Raw genomic sequence first — 17,466 nt, forward strand, 5'->3', positions numbered from 1 at the left:
GATAGGATGAGATTTGGAAGATGAGATGAGGATTCCTAAAATGTAGGAATTACCTTATGGGAATCTAGGTGGTTTCAGCTAGGGTTTGTGAGACTAGATAAATGGTGGATAGAGTTGCCAACTAAGGCAAGAGGTGTATGAAATAATGGAAAGAATTTATGGAAATTGGCAAAAACTTTAGTGGTCGAGAATGAGGGTATGGAAGGATCAAATGAGCAATGGAATAATGAACACCAAGAACAAAATGATGAACACTCGAGAACAAAGTGAAATACTTAAGAACTTGAATGAACAAAAAATAACAAATCAACTAATAATTCACGGATTATACAATAGTTGAAATAAACCTCATGAATTGATAACTTGATAAAAATAAGGATAACAACAACTTGAATTCACAAATTACACAAAGTTGCAAGATCAAAATAAATGAATCATACATATTCACGAATTGCAATGTGTGATCCCCTTTTTGGGATTCACAAATTGTGCCCAAAAAGTCCAAGTGCCTAACACCGATTGTTGATCTCCTAAACAAAATAATCCTCCTATAGGAAATTTGCCGAAAGATATAAATGCAAAAACTAAGGGTCCTATTTATAAGGATTATAACTTGAAAACCCTCAATAGGTCCCTTGAAAAATAACTAATTAAATTAAAATTAATAATAAGCAATAACATAGTTTACAGGGGCCAAATTGATCTATGGCATGCATGAGCCCATGGGTGGGCTAGGCTGACCCTTCTCTTCATGGGGTCCTACCACATCTTCTATCCATACCCGTTCTTCATTAACATCATAAGCAAATTTTGCTAAAAAATGAGCTATCTTATTCCCTTCCCTATATGTATGTTGAATTGTCCAACTAGGTTTTTAACAAAGATTTCCTTTAATGTCTTCGACTAACTGCCCATGCCATTCACGGTCGTCTTCCATAATGTTTACTTCCTTGACAATTCCTAAAGAATCCTTTTCAAAGACTGCCTTTTTCACATTAAGCTTTGCACACAGCTATAGGGCCTTTTATAAAGTAGTGCTCTCAAATATAACAAATAAATTAATATGATCTTTTGACATATAAAGTGAGACTTGCACATCCCCTTCTTCATCTCTGATGACCACACCTACCCCCATTCTTTTATTATTTGAGTTAAAAGCAGCATCTCAATTCACCTTCACAAATATCTCCATAGGAGCTTTCTATCGGATCATGTTCATCTCTACTATATTGGCCTTTAAGCTCTTACTTATATTACTCTGGACTTGTTGATATTCTATAACTCTGGTTCTAGCCTGGTTAAAGAGCACTCTAGGACTAATAAATTTCTCAAAAATGTATCTATTTCTTCTCAGCCAAGTTTTTCTCATAACAATAGATACCAATTCTAAATCTTCATTTGAAATTTTTTCTACCATCTTCAACCAAACTGTATTCACATCCACTTCATTCAATTTCCACTTCTACATAAGGCTCTCCTTCTCTGCCCACACATTTATAGCAGCTGAGCAATTTCAGAGTGCATAACATATTGTCTCTTCCTCCCTTACACATATAGGACAATAAGGAGTATCAACCACTCTCTTTTGATACAGATTCCTTCTAGTTGGTAGGAAATTATTGAGTGCTTTCCATAAGAAGGTTTTGACCACCCTTGGAACATTCAAGTTCCACAAAATTTTCCACCCTTCTTTAAACTTCCCCCCATCCGAGGATTCCCCTTTAACCTTCTTTTTCCTGCTCAACTCAAGATGATAGACACCTTTAACATTGAACATGCAATTCTTAGTATAGGCCCAAATTCTTTAATCATTTAAATTTGTTTGACTGAGTGGGATACTGCAAACTGCTTCAGCTCCTCATTGAAAGATTCCTTCACCATTTCAAAATTCCACCTTCCACTATTCATATCAATCAATTCCACCACTCTGACATTAGCACTGAAATTTTTTACTGGAGATTAGATTCTATGAGAGGATTGACTTGGAAGCTATTTATCTTCCTATATTTTAATATTGAGCTCGTTTCCCACCCTCCAAACAAGCTCCTCCTTTAATATATCTAAAGATATCCACAAGCTTCTCAAAATCATTGAAGGGCCATTACCCAGTTTTGCATCAAGGACATTAGTGTGCTTAAAATACTTATTTTTTAGAATCATTGCAGTAATAGAATTGGGCTTGGTCAAAACTATCCAACATTGCTTTGCTAGAAGAGCTATACTAAGCTCTTTAGCTTTCTAAAATCCAAACCCCCAACAGCTTTTGCATACCCTATCTTCTACCAACTGGTCCACTATATTTTTTTTTTGTCATTATTTCTGTGCCTCCACCAAAATCTATCCATTACACCTTATATCTCCTTGCATAACCTCTTTGGTAATTTGAAAACACTTATATGGTATGTGGGCATAGATTGAATAATAGCTTTGAGTAGAATCTCTTTACCAGCAAGGGATAAAAACTGAATTTTTCAATTGTTAATCTTGTGCCAAATTCTATCTTTAATCCCTTTAAATGTGTTATAACGAGACCTTCCCACCATTGTAGATAATCCCAGATACTTATCACAATTGCTTTGCACCCTTGTTCCTAAGTCTTGCACTATCTGATTCTTGTCAGCACTTTTAGAACTTGAGCTGAACATAATAGTTGTCTTTTGTAAATTCAGACATTGTCTTGAAGCTTGTTCATATACTTTCAAGATATGCCTTATTTTTTTTCTATTCACTCTAACTTACTTTCTCAAAAATTATACAATCATCAGCAAACAGGAGGTGTGTCACTTTAACCCCACCCCTTACAACTACAACAACTCTTATCTCTCCTTTTACCTCCACCATATTTACTAAGCTACTCAATCTTTTAGCACACAAAAGAAATAGATAAGGGATAAGGAATCCCCTTGTCTTAATTCTCTTGAAGGACATATATCCTCAGCAAGCCTCCCATTTACCAACACAGCATATGTAACTAAAGCTATGCAATCCATAACCAACTTTATCTACCTAACTCCAAACCCATCTTCTCCATTACTGCTTCTAGGTAAGCCCATTCAACTCTATCATAGGCTTTTGAAATGTTTAGCTACAATGCCATACTCCTCACTCGACTCTTGAACCTTGTTTTCACTCTACTCTTGAACCTTGTTTTCACTCTACTCTTGAACCTTGTTTTCATTGAGTGCAAAGCCTCATAAGTTGCTATTACATTGTTTGAGATCGGCCTCCCTATTATATAAACACTCTAGTTATTTGGGATAATGTCATTTAACACTAGCTTGAGTCTGATTGCAAAGAGTCTTGGTCAATATAACAGTCTGTTAGAAATTCAATAGTGGGATTTCTATAGGTTTTAGGAATTTAGTGAAAACTCCATAAGTTTTTATAAATCGATCAATTGCGTAGGTTTTAATCTGCCAGCATAGTCAATGTTACCACTCACTATGGTGTTAGAAGTACGATTTTATTTATTTAAGATAATTAGAAGTGTCAGGATGCAATATGATCTATGCCAATAGACTCGATTATTTAGGACTTTATGGCGCAATAAACTCATTTTTAATTTTTGGATGAAACACTTGTTCGAAAACGCGTTTTGTTTATTTCGAGGTATTTCGAAATTGAATTTTGATAAATGAATTACATAGTTAGGTTAACGTGTATGTTTAGGATTTTATAGTACAAAGTTTGTTTTTGCTTTTCCTGGTGTGAATAGTAATCTCAATAATAGCATCTAGTGCAGTGTTTTCAAAATCATAGCGTGAAATATCTATATGAGGTTAGAGAAGTTTTAATTAGACACTTGAGAAGATATTAGCTATAATTGATGAATAATATTGGACACTTGGCACCATGAGATGGAAATGTGAAAGAAATCAAGGTGTGAGGTCATGCCACTTAAGTAAAATCCTATTGCATCCAACCATCTAAATTGTTTCAAACCAAATAGGGTTTCAACCCTAAATAGTTGAAATCTAATTAAAATCTCAAAAACTTAGCTGAATTCGAAACCCTAAATAGTTACCCCAAACCCCAAACTTGATTTCAAAACTCTATTGGATTTGATTTCTAATATTGTGTTTAATCACTTGATTAATCACTTTTACATGCTATTAATTTCTTAAATTCATGTTATGACATCATTATTTAACCCTTTAAATCTTGAAAATTTGATTGGACCATAAAAAATTGTATTTGGACTTGATAGCATCTTAAACTCTAACTAAACCCTCTTTAAGCCCAAAATGAAGTCCACTTGTTTAAAACCCACAAATTTTGGCCATCTTGGCAAAACTTCTTGAGGAAGTTTCTACCCATTTAATGCTAACCATCCATTGCTCATGACAGTCCCAAAGTTGTGTATGATGTGAAGGCCAAAGGCCACATCACCATCACCCTTCTCTTGGAAGTTTCGTTGGCTGAAAACTACTCACTATTTACACCTTTTTGTGACCTAATCACCATCCATCAAGGTGTCTCTCAAGCCCATACTTCACTTCTCAGAAGTTTATTAGGCGTAAAAGTCATCCTTTCACTCACTTCATCCTTTTTCATTTCTGTTCTTGAAAAGAACACTTAGAAGCTCTCTTGGATAGGTTTTGAAATCTTTTTGCATGCCATTTTGGAAACATTCGTAAGTATTTTTACACAATGATTCCTTCATAAAAATTGTTCTTCTTTGAGTCTGGTTTCTATAGGTATATTTTTTGTTTGACTTCATTGTCATTTGATTATAAGTTGTTTTAACCATGAAGAGGTCATTTTGGGCAATAAACTGGATGGTATGTTATATTTTGAAATTTTTGACCAAACTAATGGATATATCTTGGTCAAAATTTTTATGGACTGTTTTAAACATGTTTATATGAATATTTTTTAATTATTAGTTAATTGATAAAAGCTTTTGATGAAAACTTTCTCAAATCTAGAAACCTAGAAACTTGAAGGAGAAAAACAATTTCTACTTTAAGAAAATTAGGATATTTTATAGTTTAATCTTTTATAGTTTTTGTTTTACTTGATGATCTTAAGCTTTTTATTTACATGTTAGGATGTTGGTTCGAAGGTTTTAGCTGTTGATTTCTGAAGATATGATTTTAATGCAAGAGAATATTCAGTTAGATTAAAAGTTTGACGATTTCAGTTAGATCCATGTTTTGGTTTGTTTTTAGTCATGTGATTTTAAGCTTAATAATTGGATCTAATTTAGGACATTTTTAAATCATATGATTTTTTGGTTTGAAGATTTTATCATGGTATGTCTCGGATCAAGTATTTGATCAAATCAAAGTTGAGAATAAATTCAATTTTTAAAAGTGTAGGAGCTTAGTACTTCCAGTGAGATTTTGTGATTTTTGGTAACTTTTATGCGTTGATTCAAAGCATGATAATTCTTGGATTGTGTTATGAACATGTTAGAGGAAAGTTTAAAATTTTTGAAAGTTCTTGAAGATGTTTTGAAAAAGATCAAGACCTTGAAATTCAAAGGTTTATATTTTAGTTAAAAAATTTGAATCATTTTACTAAAAAGTTTTGTAATTACGTGAAGTAGATTTTGGTTGGATATTTTAAGAATATTTTTAATCTTAAGATAGGAGGATATTTGTTACAATATTTAAATTTGATCATGAATTATGAAATAAATTTCAACAAAAATAAGAGATATGGCATTTGGAAGTTTCAGCCCTATGATTTTAATCATAGTTGTGTTTGATTTTAATTTTTCTAAGTTAATATTTAAGTTTAGGACAAAATTTACATGATTAATGTAAATTTTGATATTTTTGGAGCTAAAATATGAAATTCTTAAGTTATGTGTAAAATGATTATTTTTTCACATGTAGTGATAAAATGACAATTTTACTCTAAGTTAGCATTTTTCGTTCTACTAAGTTATTAGTTATAAAATTTCTAACTTTTAGAATTCATATTTATAGTTTCTCGTGTTTCGTGCTTAATTTCTTGTAACACGACAATCACTATAAGTTAGTTTTTAATTTACTGTCAAATTACTATGTAAGAACTACCATTTATGTTGGTAAGTAAACTACTATTTATGAACGTATTATCATATATGACATGCTAATGTATTCTATTATGCATGTTATATTCTGTCACGACATATTTTTTGTCACATAATATATTCTATCATGCAATATTTATCTGTTATACAATATACTTATCACGTAATGTTATTTATTACATGTTATGTCATGTCATATAATATTATCTATTACACGTTATGTCATATAATATAGTGTTATTTGTTACATATTATGTCATGTCACTAAATATTTATCTGTTGCATGTTGTGCCATATCATGAAACATTTGTTTGTTACATGTTATGTGATGTGATGAAATGTTTGTCTGTTTCATGTTATGTCATGTCATTCATCTCATGTAAATATCATGTTATCTTACGCCAGGTCATCTATTCTTTCACTTCATGTCATATCATGTCTCGAGTACAGAGTGTTTTGCAAACAATATTTTCATCTCAGTCAAGTCAATTTCAAGTTTCAGTTTCATGCATTATTAATTCACGTTCAATTTGAATTCTTGTTATCAGTTAATTATACTACCATCAAGGAATATATGATCTTCCTGGTATTACGATCAAGACATATGTACTGCCCGATACTACTGTGAATGAATATAATCTGTCATAGATATAAAAATAATACTCATAGTGAAGGTGTAGGAGCTACCTAAGTAATCCCATTTTCTTAATTAGAATGCATAATTTCAGTTACACGAGCTAGCATTTCAAGTTCAGTTCAGTTAAGTTCATATTCAACTTAACTTTAGTTCACCTTTAGTTCGAATTCAATTCATGTTCAGTTTCATGTCCATCTTTATGTCGTGTTTAGTTCATGTCAGTTCAAGTCATGTTAGTACACGTTTTGTTAAATGTCAAGTCACGTCAAACTTATTTATGATCATATATACATTAATATTTTTACTGCCATGCATATATATTTAAACTGTTAGTTTAAGTTATTTGTTAACTTACTAAGATTTATAATCAAATCTCATTTGGTAGTTCCAACTACTATTTGTCCCTGAATGGTAGACAATGTGTCAGGATTTGGAGAACCCACACATGAGAGATTGGACGAGGTCGAATAGAATGTGTAGCAGATAAAGAGTTAATAGAGCCTAACCCCCATTTTCTGGACATCAATTTAAATATCATGGTTGAGCTATGTGAATGGCTTAGCGAATTAGTACAATAGTTTTTATTCCCAGATTATGGTTATGGAGCGCTACATCCAATACTCTTTATGTTACGAACCTATTGGACTAATACTGTAACATTTTGGATACTTGCTATCATGTGAATTTTATGAAACATATTTATGTTTTGGGATATATTATTTTTAGTACATATTATTGTTGAAAGAAAAAAAAATTATCTGCTGTGAATATTACATATTGTTAGATACATGTTAGATACATTGCATCCTTAATTATCAAAGAAAATAATATCTCATATAAACAATATAAACACATTAAAATGGATAATTTTTTCAGTATTTACTACATTTATCAAGAAATTGACATTTTTTTTTAAATTTTTTCATAGCCTTTAGTAGCCAGGAAAAATATGTGGGGATGTTGAGAGTCGATACTGTTTGTACTTAATCTGAAAATAGCTCAAGTTTGAAGCTGTTGGTGGAGCTAACATGACATTGATATGAAAATTTCTGCATTGGATTATACTTGGCATACAACATCCTTTATAGTTTATTTTTACCTTGCAATTGGTAACATATTTTCCATCACAGTAAAGAAGCACTTCGACAATGGATAGTGATGATCGGTCAATGGATCCTTGGTCAACGGATGACGATAGTATAAGACGACACTAATGGATAAGTGGTCAATTCTTACTTACCCATGAGTTCTAGTAGTTCAGACTTCAAGCATAAGACGTATTCGATCATCATGCTTATTCGACTTGTGTGTGGCGAAATGTGCATTAATCTTGGAATGCCCAAATACATTATTATCTTGCATGTCCATTAATATGTTTACGAAATTTTAAATCGTAATCTAACAAATTGTAAATATTTATTTCGATTAGAGGTAGACACATTTTGGGCATTATGCTCGACCTTGCGTGGACAAATATTTTTGGCGGATTCTAGACGTGAGGTCAATGTAAAATGTAAATGCAAAAGTTGGTTAGGATTAGATGACTTATTGATAAGGTTTATCTTATTATATTTGTAATTTTTGGATGAATATAAAATAATTATTGACTTTATCTTTAAACAATATTAAGTTTATCTAAGAGTCTTAAAAATTGTTTAGATAAGCCATTTAAGTAAAATTTGAGTTTATAAGGATCTGCATTTATCCATAATAGAAGCTAAACAGAAATTAGTCACTGCAGTGAAAAGTTATCGAAAAATGTTACTAATTTGTCAGGAGATGTTCTCGTGACAGATATTATCTGTTAGCAAAATCCTACTTTAACTGGAACTCTTTCTAGATTGTCTATTTAAGAGATCATATTGGTTAGGAGTTGTAGAGATTCAGATATACATATTTTCTAGAGTATTTTCTAGTGCATATTTTGGTGAGAAAATTCCTTAGAGAAATTTCATATATTTATTTCTCATTGAGTATGATCGTGCTTCAATTATGAATGATCGTTAATTGGATTTCAACTATTGGAGTTTTAGGAGGAAAATCAATATTTGAAAATCGCCAGAGATTCTGACTGTTATTGCGGTAGAAGACAAATGAGTCATTTGTCTGGACAAGTAAGAGAGTCAAATTACAAAGGTTTTGTAATTGATTTTAAAATAATAAGTTTGACTTTCTTGAATTTGGCTATCCCATAGGGTTTTACCTTTAAAGAGTTCATTAAAGAGTTTCCCTTTGTAACTAATCGCTGTGTTATGCAAGTTTACTTATTTTCTTTAAGTATTTGATTCGTTTAATAATCATAATATTGAGATCTAACCAATTTGTTCAAAAAAATTGGTAGACAATTTTGTAGTTTTACAAGGGTACCTAGGAAATTTCATAAAGAAAGAAGTATTCATGTTTTGTATTTTGGTGGAACATGCACAAAGGCAACGCATTGTCGAGGACAAGTTTCAGCATAACAGTGAAACCATTAATCGCCATATGCGTGCAGTCATAAATGCAGTATGTGAGCTTGGGAGACATATTATTAGGCCAACATACATAGGTGAATCTCATTCCTATATTGTGGGCAACTCTCAGAATATGCCATGGTTTGAGGTAAGCAACACATTTTTGTTTTTTATACTTTCATGTTATTGATTTGTATGTGTATGAAACAAATAAAGGGTTAAAAAAAGTCGTGGCATTTGATTGACATTTTGTGGTGTTGCAAGAGTGCATTGGGGCGATAGACGGAACGATGATTGATGCTATTGTACCAATTACTTAAGGCATTCCGAAACAGGAAATGACAAGTTGCACAAAATGTATTATGTGTATGTGACTTCAACATGAAGTTCACATTTGTGTACAAGGGATGAGAGGGTATATCTCATGATGCCTGTGTCTTAATTAATGCGTTGACTCAGTCCAATATTCATTTTCCAATGCCGCCCCCCAGTAAACTTCCAACCAGAATAATATTTTTTTTTTACATACAAAATTTTTTTAAAATGTAGAATAGTGTTTATTACATTGCCTCTTTACATTGTTGTTTTGCAGCCAAATATGTATAGGTTGCTATTACCTTGTGGATTCAGAATTTTCACTTTCTCTTGGATATATGTCACCATACCCAAGAGAAATGTATCATAAAAGTGACTAGCATAGTCAGTGTATATTCAGTGGATATCGAGATTATTTTAATTATTGGCATTCTTTACTGCGTATTATTATTGAGCGCACAATTGGTGTGATGAAAAAAGGGTTCAGAATTTTAAGTTTAATGCTTGCTTACTCTGTTGGGAGCAAGGACACATCATCATAGCTTGTTGTACGTTGCATAATTTCATTAGAATGACAACGCCATAGGACTGGTTGTTCACAGACGCAGATAGAATGTGGATCTGCCGTAACTAGTCAACTGGGCAAGGGAGGAAGCATCATCATCCCACCAACCAGACACAACAAGTACATTAGCCCAATCCATGGGTGCAATTAGGGATAATATTGCATTATTGATGTGGGCAACTAGGGGTGACAATTGAACATTAGTTATTAAAAAATTTATGTAATAGTGTAGTTTGTATTGGAGGTAGATAATTTTGTTTGTGGAATATGCACTTCGTAAGATTGCACCTAGTACAATGTATTTGATATTTTTGTGACTATTGTTCAATTATGCAATTTGAAGTTTTATTAGGAAATTCGAAACTAATTTATTTGGGAAAAAAAATCTACAACACTTTAATATATATAATTATCTATTACAATAATCAAAATTATTCTAATTTATAATTAGAATAAAAAATTCCGAATTTCCTATATATAGAAAAATAAATAGGTCATAATAACATTCTAATTTATAATTAAAAAAATCCGAATTTCCTATATTTTAAAACAATAAATAGGTCATAATTAGGCTAATATATTTTAAAAGATATATATATATATTTTGGATTATACAGTAATTTGGGCCATTTTGAAATTTAAACAGAATATTTATACATTATTTTTTAATTACTCAGCAATATTACTTTTTTTTATTAATATATTCATTATTATATAATCAATAATTATTAAATCATTGGTGGGACCCACAATTTTATCAAATTCCAAAAGGTTAAACTATCTCATTTCATCTTACTATCAAAACATATATTTTTTTATAAGCTATCTTTTATCATCTTAACTCATCTCATCTCATCTCATCTCATTACTATTCAAAACATTTCATCTCATCTGAACTATGTAATCAAATGAGGCCTAAAAGTGCGATCTAGTACAAGTGGGTGTAAAGTATAGTTTGGTGAGTCTCTTAAATGGCAAATTCTTAGTGACCGGTGTAGAAAGGGTGAAATCACTTGACTGGTTGTGAGCTTTTCCCTTTATCATAATTCTTTCCATGCTTTTGGGTCATTGAAGCGTTTTTCTTTACCACACGTGAATTAGCTAATGGTTAATAGAAAAGTTTATTTATAAACCTTATTTTTTACATATCCAGTACACTACTGATGTGGAAACTTTCGACATTAATTATGTTAAAAAATTATTGATGTTTTTATTTTTTTTTAAATTATAATAAATTCTACTATAAGTGGTGTATTAACACACTAGATTTTGTACATCAAAATCTAATAGTTAAACAGTTTACCTTTAATTAAAAACCCCATACTTTTCCTCCATATCCGAAGGTGAAAGGGGAGAGCCAACCCATTTATGGGCAATAAACGAGTTCATCAGACGTCAAATTGTTCCTAACAAATATTGTCATGCAAGTCCTCAGTTTCTTTCATTGAAATTATTAGTTCATCCTTGTTCTCATTCTTTTTTTTGTCTGTCTGCTCAAAAGTGGAAGTTTTTCTACATTTCTAAGAAACTATCCATGGCATAATGTCATCACATAGTTTTCCATTCTATGAAGTTGTAAGGGATAAAATATCCAAAGCCCAGGCAGTCTGTGCCAAGCCCACCAAATAGCTATTATTAGAGGACAAAGGAAGAGATAAAAAGGGAAGATAATGAGGGGATAAGGAAAATGAGGGTGTTAGGATAAAATGATGGAAAAGTAAGGGAGAAAGTAGAAAGGAGGAAAGGGTATCAGACAAGTAAAGAAAATAGTGATCATGCCTATCATTGCAAATAGGCACGCGAAAAGAGGGATAAGATAAAAGGGGATAGCCAGACGGCTAAAGGGCCTTCTTCTTCAGTAGCTTTTTCAACCTTACGAAAAGAGCTACAGCGAGAACATCTTCTCTAGTAAATAGATTTCCGACTTCCATTGAACAATGAGAAATGACAGATTATGAGAAGCTGTAAGCTACTCATGTTATAGTGGATTTCCCCTCTGAAAATACCCGTGAACGTAGGCAATATGCCGAACTATGTAAATTCATATGTTCCTCACTCTTTATTTTCTTTTCTCTGCCATGAATGTACGTACCAACATTATACAATTGCACTAAATCATTACCGGGGACTCCAAACCACATCGATCGAGACCCGAATCATCATAGCAGGCCGATAATGACTCATTATCCATTTTTGGCCTATTGTTCGATTTTTTATGCTTTTAACAGAAATGATTAGCTTTTGATGCTTTCTTTGGCCAAAAAGACTTTCGAATTCTCTTTGCTTTGTCTGAGCACCTGGCATCCTCATTTACCAATTATTCACTTTGTTTGTACCTTGCACACAATTTAAACTAGCTTGAACACGAACTTGGGTTCAGAAAGGCTACAACAGTGGGTATTGGAATGAGGAAAAAGATTAGCACAGAATCAGAAAAGCATCAGAAAGGAATACACAGCTTGCTTTGAATGTGATGTTGGAATTGTATGCCACTATGAAGGGCTAGAAATGAGTTAAATGGTGCTTTCGGGGATGAAGGTGTGATGAAGAACATGCTAAAAAGAGAAGAAACATATCTTAATATTCCGCAGTTTTTATGCCTAAATAGTGTGGCTCAGATCAGAACACAACATATTGGCTTTTTCTTTTTACGTTCTTCTTTCTTGTTTAAGCCATTTTTATTACTAGGTAAATGAGCTACAGTATAGGACATATCAAGAAAGTTGAGCTTTTTGTACCAGCAACTGTTTTGAAGCAACTGTTTTGAATCAACATTGTGGATGATGTTTATATGATAGCATACAGGTTTTTCCATATCATAGCACTGCTTTGAATTCTTGTTAGCAGATTAATATTTTATATAGGAAAAATCTATTCATCATCTTTTTTATCACCATCCTCTCAACATTCCTTAATGTAGTACTAGATGATAGATCTACAAGTAAAACTTAATAAATAGCCTCTAATGTTTAATACCACATAATGAGATGATGAAAGGATGATGATAAAAAGAATGATGAGTAGCATTACTCTTTTATATAAGGAAACTCAAAAGTCAAAATCTCATGTTACATGGGATTAGGGAGCTATAGAATTATACAACTAACAGGATTTGATCAAATATGTTGCCGACATGGGCGAGTAAACATGGAACTTTAAAAAGGGGAAAAACAAAACAAAGGAAGCTTGAACTTTCCACACAATCAGCTCAGCATCAAAACGCAGAGCCATGGTATTTACTCACATAAACATAAGGATAGTATAATTACTTTCACGGATCAAAGGAATTTAATAAACAAACATCTAACATTTAGAGAGAAGAGACCTGCAATTGATCGACCACAAAAGCATCCAGAATCATATTGCAAGAAGGTAAAATCAGAATAATGTCTTTACTCCCAATTGAAGGGAAATGTTTGAGGGGTTTCATTCACTTGTGATTCCTCAGATCCCATGTGAAACCTTCCACGGCAATGAACCTTACTGTCACTGCCACTGGACATCAGAACTGAATTCATGGGGTCTAAGCTGTTTCCATGTAAACTTGAGCCTAGGGGCTGCACCAGGGAGACTGAGTTAGGATGCACTTCGCGGTTCAAAGCAAGCCCAGATGATTGTGCCTGAGGTGATGACAGAAGAGAGAGAGCACAATCTGAATCATGGACTTGTGTCGTTAGCCTGTCACCAAACATTTTGCTCCTAGCCCCACCACTTTCTGATAAAGCAATAGTCTTCAGAAGTGGCTGGCAGACAGGAGCTTCAAGGGATGAATGGTGGTTTAGCAAGGTGCTGCCACCCTGCAAGAAAGACATTTGCTTCCCTCCAAGATGATTGGTGCTGTAAGTACTGGGGGAGGATCCAAGAAAATGTTTTTCTTTATCTAGTAGCCATAATTGTTGCTGCTGGTTTTGAAGTCTGGCATCTGCTGCAGTATTGAGAACTCCAGCCCAGGCTGGGCTCACCATGGTGGTGGAGGGATATACATGTGAACTGGAGAATGGTATCAACTGGATGCCTGAAAAAAAATTAAAGAAAAAAGAAAAGAATAAATATATTTACTGAGATAAGTTTATATTGTTAAGATCATCTACAGTCTTTTGGTGCTCTTCTCAACATTACTATAGTATAGGTTCCTGATAGACTGTAAACCACCGGTCAAAATCAGTTTGGGATTAGAACTACCTTCGTTTGTAAGCTGAACTTGAAGCAACTTTGAAGAGGAACCAACTATAAAAACAAAGTTAAATGCTAAATATCCATGTGCATTTCATGGTCATGCTGGATTGAATAAATTCCTGAATATTTGCAGTTAAAATGATTTCCAAAATGGGGGAACTTTTTGCCTTTAGAAGTAGCTTAAAAGAGCTACTGTGCAGTTTGAAAATCATATTAATAATCATAATTTCTCTACCAAGAAAAGGAAAACAATAGCTGTCTTAGCAGAGATTGAAATAGGCCCTTAGACATAACTGTAGTGGCCACTAGCTCATCAACTTACCATCAGTAAGCACTCAGCTGAGTGGATGTTCAACACAAACAGTTCTAGAGGATTTTTTTTCCCCCCCCTTCATAAGAGTTCTAGAGGAAAATATTAGTCCCAAAAGCTTAATTGTGTATGTATGTGCGTGCATACCGGCACACATCCCTACTTCAGTGCTGACAATGGGTTCAATCATCTATTGTCAAAGCTAACCTTGGTAATTGGACAAGAAGTTGCCAGATCGAGACAGGGGTTCTGGCTGAGGCTTTCTCCGCCTTCGATTGTGTCCATCAAGACGTTTTCTACAGCTTCTCTTTCCCTCATCGAATTCCTCCAGCGAATGGAACCTATGAAAAGAGTGGTGGAAGCTCAGGAACTAGGCTTGCAAGGAGTAATTAAGCAGTCTAGAAGGTTTCTATGCATAATAACTTAAGAAATGAAGCATCATTGAGATATCGTCTAAAATTTATATTTATCACATTTGCATGAGAGGAACATTGTCAGGAAGAATCCAGGCTAGTCATCTGCAAAGATCTTATGAAAATTTTGATAGGAAGTTTCTGGTTTCTCATTAATTTCAGCTTCCTTTGTCATTGCCTCTACTTTTGAGCATATAAAATTGAATAATAATTTATGCTAGAGGATGACCTTTTGTTAGATGAGCCATCTATAGGCATGATAGATAAAGAGCCTTAAAGAGAAGTCACAGCTTCCATATAATACGAAGGTTTTAAGGCCATGTGAGAGTGCTCATAGACATAGAATATGGAAAATATATATATATATATATAAATAAATTCAACTCCTCAGTGGTTAACTCTTTTACATGATATAGATATATTTTTCTTTAAGTTAGCAATCTCCATATACTACTCTACTCTTTATCAAGCACTTATATGCAGAAAGGATGCTTCTGTCCAATTCTTGTTGCTTAAGATACACCTCTCAAAGAAAGTAACACCAGATATCCCTGATGGCAAGAGACCGCAAGGTGCAGTTCCGATGCTTTTTTTAATAAGCCTCAAGTAACTGGTCGAAGTTCTTAGATAAGTTCAGATGCTTTTAATTAGCAAACACTCTAGATCTGAATGATAGACAAGGACAAAAAAAGCTACCATAAAAGGAAGAATACCCAATTGGCAAAAAGCAGATTATAACTCATTAGCCAAAGGAATACACATTCCTAAAACAGAATTCAATTAATCAACTGCACAGCTGATGTGACTTACACAAGCTGGAACCACATATACCATCACTCGTATAGTACCTGCTGCACTGCTGGCAGAACCGTTGCTTATGGCCACAAATGGTTACTTGCGGAGTCTTCGAATGGAGCTCACAGACCTTGTGGCGCCTATGGTAGTCCCTACAATTATTGAGGTCTGAAGTGCACCCATCAACTAGGCATGACACTGGCTGATTACCATTGTTAGCTGCTCTTGCTCTCTTTGATGACCCAGAAGCTGGAGATGATATTTTTGAGACTTCGGGCTCCTTCCATTTATTCAGTAGCTCGTTGGCCGAATTACCCAACTGACCAAGCTTCAAATCTACTGAAAACTCCACTTTACTGGTCCTGTGACCACCAAAGCTACTTGACCCGCCTACCGTTTGTGTGTTGGGAAATGTTTCTTGTTCTAGTTCTGTCAAACCCCAAGGTGCTTTCAAGTGCCAGTCCATACAAACTCTCACTTCTAGATTTCTTCTACTTCTCCGCACACCTGATCTCCCCAACCTTTAAAGCTTCTGTTTCCACTATGAAATTGAGTCAGCCTTGTGAAGAAATTATTACACAACAGCATCAAATCGAAACAAAAGCAACAAGTCAAGAATTGCAAATCAGTTGTGAAATAAGCATTGTTTTAGGAACCCAAAGAATCGAAAAATATGACAAAAATGAATTTGCATACATCTTTATGGGGTAGCTTGAACTTGTGTCAAATTTCAAACAAAGCAACAGTAGAAAGTAACAAATAAAATCTAAAACAACTATAAATAGAGCCGCAAAACTAGAAGTGCAAAAGGTATCTTTGAAACTTCACCATTTTTTGCTGAAATAAAAGGCCAAAAAAATAGTTTAATACAAGAAACTATATCAGAAACGGAGAGTTTCGTTTTAATTAAAAAAAACGAAAAATTGCAAACAAGGGTAAGAACTAGAATAAAGAAACAAGAGAAAGAAGACAGAGAATACTTACAGACAATCACAGCAAAAGAAGAAGAGTTAGCTCTTTCCAGCCACTCATTCACTGACAAGGATTGCAGCATTTACAATCAATGAAGTAGCTAGTACAAGCTGAGGCTGTGCATATTAAGCAGAATAGCTCAGTAGTGAGGAAGTATCAAGTATGTGAGGAGCTCCAATGGGGGGAAGGGGAGGGGGGGGGACCAAGAGGAGCTTAAGATTTGTTGGGTTTTCTAAGTTAACTTTATAGCTTTTTTAGTATTTTCTTTTTCTATTCTCCAAACTTAGGGTTTGTTTCTACAATGGGTTGAGAAGAGAAGGCCAATGGGGGACTGCCTGCCTACCCAGTTGGTTGCTTTCAACTTTTGTGAGCCAGGAGAAGGAAAGTACAAGAGCTTGATGCTTAAGATAAAGCATGTGACATTGTGTTTCACATTTCATGTCATGTCTCTTTTTTTTTTTTTTTTTCTTTTTCTATTTCTCTGAATAAAAACATTTTTATCATATTAAATATATTATCTATGTAAAATTTTTTCAAGTTCTTAATTCTTGAGCACAATATCTTTTTAATAAAATATTATTTACCAATTTATAATTATTAAAAAGGAATCTTGCGGCTTGCCTCAAAGACTTTTGGTGGAGAGTGGAGAGCGAGGCCAAGCCTACCCTAATCATTATTTCTGCAGGGCCCCATACTGTACGCTGATTATTTTGTTTGCTTCCCTTGATGCCAACGGATAGCTGCTTGGGACTGTTTCAGCTGATTGTTTTGAACTCGTATCCACGTGGCACCAACTTATGTGATAAAA

General features: G+C 33.6%; 1 protein-coding gene across 5 annotated transcripts; it reads right to left on the minus strand.

Moving 5' to 3' along the window:
• Positions 1-13,184: 13,184 nt before the first annotated feature.
• Positions 13,185-17,034, minus strand: LOC122290432 (squamosa promoter-binding-like protein 13A). 5 transcript variants are annotated; one of them, XM_043098106.1, is made up of 4 exons: positions 16,671-17,034; positions 15,740-16,218; positions 14,686-14,819; positions 13,185-14,007 (listed from the first exon to the last, which is right to left on the minus strand). In XM_043098106.1, exons 2-4 carry the CDS (start codon positions 16,150-16,152, stop codon positions 13,385-13,387), a joined length of 1,170 nt encoding a protein of 389 aa, XP_042954040.1. In that variant the 5' UTR covers positions 16,153-16,218; positions 16,671-17,034; the 3' UTR covers positions 13,185-13,384. The 5 variants fall into 5 exon arrangements, with proteins under 5 accessions (XP_042954040.1, XP_042954039.1, XP_042954043.1 ...); XM_043098105.1 differs by having other exon boundaries at positions 15,740-16,227; XM_043098109.1 differs by lacking the exon at positions 16,671-17,034 and adding an exon at positions 16,515-16,535.
• Positions 17,035-17,466: the final 432 nt, after the last annotated feature.

Source organism: Carya illinoinensis, chromosome 12 (genome assembly GCF_018687715.1).
Source record: "Carya illinoinensis cultivar Pawnee chromosome 12, C.illinoinensisPawnee_v1, whole genome shotgun sequence".
Lineage (NCBI taxonomy): Eukaryota > Viridiplantae > Streptophyta > Magnoliopsida > Fagales > Juglandaceae > Carya > Carya illinoinensis.